This window comes from Asparagus officinalis, chromosome 7 (assembly GCF_001876935.1).
Source record: "Asparagus officinalis chromosome 7, Aspof.V1, whole genome shotgun sequence".
NCBI classification, from domain to species: domain Eukaryota; kingdom Viridiplantae; phylum Streptophyta; class Magnoliopsida; order Asparagales; family Asparagaceae; genus Asparagus; species Asparagus officinalis.
Genome location: NC_033800.1, coordinates 20,975,772 through 20,981,206, shown reverse-complemented (window position 1 = coordinate 20,981,206; position 5,435 = coordinate 20,975,772). Strand labels below are relative to the sequence as shown.

Genomic DNA, 5,435 nt, shown 5'->3' with positions numbered 1-5,435 from the left:
TATATCGCCCTTGTTTTAATCACATATCCTTGCTCATTAGTTTGTTGAATATCATACTTGCTAGGATATAATTGTTAATAAGTTTTATACATCATTAACATCAGATTAGATTAGCAAATATCCTATTCACCCCCCTTAGGGTAATTTCACTTCGGGGGTAATTTCACTTCGGTCGACCGGTGTCAACCATTCGGTTGACCGGCCAGAGCATGTTCTTCCGTTTCCTAATTTCTTCTATTTTCCTGCTTTTGACTTCTTTCGTCGCCACTAACGGATCCACCCACGCCTCTATTCTCACGCTACCATGAGAATCATCTATCCTTAAGCTCCCATGAGGATTGCTAAGCTCCCAAAGTAAAGAGAAGATACACCTGTATCATGGCACCCCCTTTAGGAACTTGAAGTCCCGTTTAAGTTAGAACTTTAGCTAAGGAAACTCTCCAACTCCTCCTTCTTTGTTGAACCACTTGGCATTGCTAGGAACCTGACCTTGATGTTCAACTAGAAATGACTCCTTTGTTCCCTGTCTAGTCGTAGTCACATTTCGCTCCAAAATGCAATCCTCTTTCAGCGGCTCTTTTCTATCAAACCAAAAATTTTTAATATGTGGCAAGATTACCTTGTCGTCTCCTTCATCATCTAGCAATGAAGGCTCGAACAACTTCAAATACTCAGCATTGATCACCAAATACATGCCTAAGTAAGGTGGCAAATCCAGCTTGAAGGCATTATCACCGATCTGATCGAGAAATCAAAACGAACCATATCATATTGGCTTCAACTTCTTTTCTTCTCCCTTTAGTCGCTCCTTTCTTAATTTCAACCACACCATGTCACCTTTGTCAAAATTATAAGGAACTCGATACTGATCATGTTTTGTCTTGTATTTCGCTTGTGACTTCTTCAACGAAGCTTCAACTGTAGCGTGAATCTATGCAATTTTCTCCAGAAATCCTTGAGCCCGTTGTCTTTCACTCTGTTTTTTGTCGTCAGTCATAGCTTCACTAGAGAATACGAAGTCGAATGGACTTGGAGGTGAAAATCTGTAACACGTCTCAAATGGTGATTTTTTTTCTCGAAGATCCATGAATAGCTCAATTGAATGCAAACTAAAGATATGGTAAACTCTCATCTCAAGTCTTAGAATGCCTAGAATTATACCCCCGCAACATGTGAACCATAGTCCGGTTGACTACTTCTGTTTGCCCATATATTTGTGGATGAAAGGTCATGCTCTTCTTCAATTTAGTATCCATCAAACTCCACAAAGAATCCCAAAAGTACCCGATAAACCGGCTATCCCGATCCAAAATAATCAAACTCAGTAACCCAAAGTGTTTTCACATGTGCTCAAAGAACAACTACGCTGCACCCGCTCCCATCACGATATTCTTGCAAGAAATCAAGATCACCATCTTACTGAACCGGTCCACCATAACGTATAAGTAATCATACCCGTGCTTGGTCGTTAGCAACCCTCTTAAGAAATCCATAGAAATGCTCTCCCACGGTCTAGAAGGCACTGGTAATGGTAGACACAATCCCCTCGATCTTCCTGTTAGAAGGCTTCGAAATGCAATATAAATTACACCCCCAACATATTTGGTAACATCCTCTAACATCTTTGGCCAAAAGACATGGCGTCGTAGATTGAGAAGCGTCTTCTAAATCCCAAAATGACCTTGCACATGTGATGTATGTGCCTCTCTAAATTATTGAAACCGATCGTCATCCTTCGGAATGCAAAGTGATGTCCCATGATATAACAAACCATCTGCCCCGAGCTTATACTCCCCCTTTCGACTAGCCTTCACCTGCTCGAACACATTGCCGAAGTCTCTGCTGGATGTGTACATCTGCATATACTACAAAGGAACCAAGGGCTGAATACGCGTCGCCACCAACAAAGCTCTCACTGGCGGTCGAGATAGCATATCAGCAAACTTGTTAGTTGCCCCCTTCTTGTACCTAACGATGATGTTGAAGCCATCAGATAGGACATCCACTTCATGTGTTGTGTCTGTTGTAGCTTCGTCTGGGCATGTAGAAACTCTAATGATGGCACCTACCAAGCATTTAATGTGACGCCAACATGATGTCAGGGGGTTCGAGGTTGATGTCATCTTTTGACTTGTAGTTAGGGGTGTCGAGAAGTAAAACCTTTCGAGTCGACCCCGCAAGGTGTCGAATAACTGATCGAATAGGCTCGTAGGGAGTCGTCTTCGACAAGAGGACCAACAAATACCGTTCCTCGAGTCGACCTAAGGAGATGTCAACTCGACAAGTCAGCTAAGTTAGGACTTAGCGATCATGATCGTCAATTAGATTTGAGTGGTGCATGAGGGGGACACATTTTCGTTACTGGCAAATGGCCACATTTTGGCAACTGAAATTACCATAACATCTACATTAGGTTAAAATCATATTAGTATTTTGATAGAAGAATACAGCACTTATCAGAAGCACATACAATCTAACTACTATTTTATAAAAGGGTTATATATATAACAAAACCACCCCTCAAATCAATAACTTCGTAAAAAAATACATCTTAGATCAACAAATCATCACCTTGGTGCTAAAATTTTGGCTATTTTGTCGATAGTTTTTACATTATGATTACAAACTAGCTTATAAATTTGATGATTAATTGCTTTGAGGGTAATTTTTTTCAAAATTGATGATTTGAGGGGTAGTTTTGCAAATATTAAGAATGGAGGGTATTTTTGCAAATACACATGATAAAAGGTGTATACATGCAAATAGCCCTTCATAAAATTGCGGTTAAAGACGCTTTTTCTCTTCCCTCTGAAGAACCAAAACGGGAATGCAACATGACAAAGAAACGAACTTCTCTCTCTCTCCATCTCTAAATCTTCACTTATCACGTATCTCCGAAAAAACTTTGAAATAGATTATTCCTTATCCAATCAAACATGTTTACCTTTGAGCTTGCCTTACTTGCAACCTCGGTTGAACCCACACAAAAGAACTCCTCCTTCTCAACCCAACTCGAAAAACAACTTGAACTCCAAGCCAAACAATCTCCTCTTTGGATTCTCCTCTACTAATATTAATACTCCTATCTCCCTAACAAAAATATTACATTGATTGAAAATGGGAGAGATTGTGTTCTTCGACGTCGAGACAACAGTGCCAACGGTGACTGGGCAGCGATTTTGGGTGGTAGAGTTTGGAGCCATCGTAGTTTGTCCCAGAAAACTTGTTGAGATTGAGAGCTATTGTACGCTTATCAGACCTAATGATATCTCTGCGGTTGGAGCGAAGAGGTTCAGTGGTATTACAAGAGAGGCCGTGGCTGAGGCTCCGAGGTTTGAGGAGGTGGCTGATAAGATTTTCGGAGTTTTGAATGGTGAGTGAGTTTGTTGGATGTTAACATATATGCAATTGTGGTAAAATTTTGTTAGTTTAATGTCTAAACCCTGAAACTATAGAGATATCGTTTTACATTCATCGGACTCGAAACTGATTATTCTGGCACCAGAAGTTTCTTTAATTCGTCGAAACCCCAAAATCAAGCACGCAGAGAATTGTAATTTTATACTCTAATGCGACCACGACACATGTAATTTTGCAGGGAGAGTGTGGGCAGGGCATAACATTCAGAGATTTGATTGTCATCGGATTAAGGAGGCGTTTGCTGATATCGGTCGACCGGCACCTGAGCCTATTGGAGTGATTGACTCCTTATCTGTGCTTGGGCAAGGATTTGGTAGGAGAGCAGGTGACCTCAAGGTAATGATATGATTTAGCCTGTTTATTTCTTACCTTGTTGATTCATGTGAAAGAATTAAAAAATAAATAAATTTTGGTTACTAGACCCTTTAGATGAATTATTCACATGATTTTCCATTGACACGATTTAAATGAAAAGAAATATTTGGGTCTATATCATCCCTTTAGCGGGGAAGTATTATCTCATGTGAGTATGAATTACAATTAATCGTAAGAAATTAATACTAAATTGTCACGAGGTAACATTTTTTAATGCGATATATCAGCAATATCACAAGCTAAAACTCCTCCTAGTCTTCAATTTTGAGAAACTAATATGTAATTCCTCCTCAGATGGCAACTTTGGCTTCATATTTTGGTCTCGGGCGACAAAAACACAGGTAACACTTGCAGAATTTGCTCTTTACTTAAAGCAGTTAAACATATATATACCCATTGAGATTTTCCACTGTTATTTCTTGCAGAAGTCTGGATGATGTCCGGATGAACTTGGAAGTCCTCAAACATTGTGCAACTGTGTTATTCTTGGTACATAGCCATCAACTAACCAAAACTATGACTCAAATTAAAAATATAAAACCTATACATATTTCATGTTCTAATGTGTTTCATTCATGTTACGTTATATCCATTCCAGGAGTCCAGCCTTCCAAATATACTTTCTAACAACAGAAACCTGGGAAATATGAGCATGATTACAAGGAGCAGAGCCAATGAGAAATCATGTAGAGAAGAAGCCAGCAAAAAATCGCCTCCCGTGAACTTTGGAACCACCAGAGCAGTTCCTTACCAAAGGAACAGATTGGGGAAGGTACCAATTCATTGTTGTATATCATTTATTGTACATATTTATATGTTTATGATGATTAATTTTGTCAAAGAAATTGATATTTTTTTTCTTTTATAAGGTGGTGGAGAGAGCAAGGGAAGCATTGCGAGGATCTCAGGGAGCAAGGCCAATAAATAGCATCCTAAGGCACTCGCGCTCGCTATTGAGATGATAATGAAATTAGAGGCAGAAGAGTAATAGAAGATATATAATCCTCAGATTCTAAGGCTCTTGAGGAGAGTTTTAACAAGGATCCTCAAGATGATAGTTCCGCTGTATCTGATTGTATTCTTTTCTTACTCATTTTTGCTTCCACCTCTATTGTCAATGAATTACTTGTACATATAAACGAGGTTAACTATATCCATAAATTGTCAGTAATAAAAAATTTGGGAAGCAAACGTTTAATTATACAGGTACGCTAATATGATCTCGACTTATGTTCTTGTATTAGTTTTGGTAAAATATCTTGCTCTAGAAAATACCTTTCTATTCTAAACTAGAAAATTAAGTAGTATCAAACACATAGCCTGATCGTTGATCTCAGTAATGGTTCCATGAAATAATCGATCAATATATCAAAATCGTAGACCGAAATTGAATTACTATTATCCCAAATCATCCTAAGTTTTCATATAAACAATGCCTATCAGCTAAATACGTACATGAATAACTTCTGAATGTTGATAAAACAACAAGAGAAGCACAACTCAACAATATGTAACTAAATCAATAACTGCACAATACATTTGGTATATCTCAATAAAAGTTGTAAACTTAATTAATTGCTTAATTGGAAGAACGAGCTTGGAGACGAATAGGAAAGCCTATTTCTAGTGCAGGCGAAGGA

General features: G+C 38.5%; 1 protein-coding gene across 1 annotated transcript; it reads left to right on the top strand.

Annotated features, from left to right (window-relative positions):
• On the top strand, window positions 2,963-4,977 carry LOC109849722 (protein NEN4). The gene is made up of 6 exons (XM_020419588.1): window positions 2,963-3,373; window positions 3,599-3,756; window positions 4,090-4,136; window positions 4,221-4,284; window positions 4,394-4,567; window positions 4,665-4,977. The coding sequence occupies exons 1-6, from the start codon at window positions 3,118-3,120 to the stop codon at window positions 4,755-4,757; spliced, it is 792 nt and encodes a 263-aa protein (XP_020275177.1). The 5' UTR covers window positions 2,963-3,117; the 3' UTR covers window positions 4,758-4,977.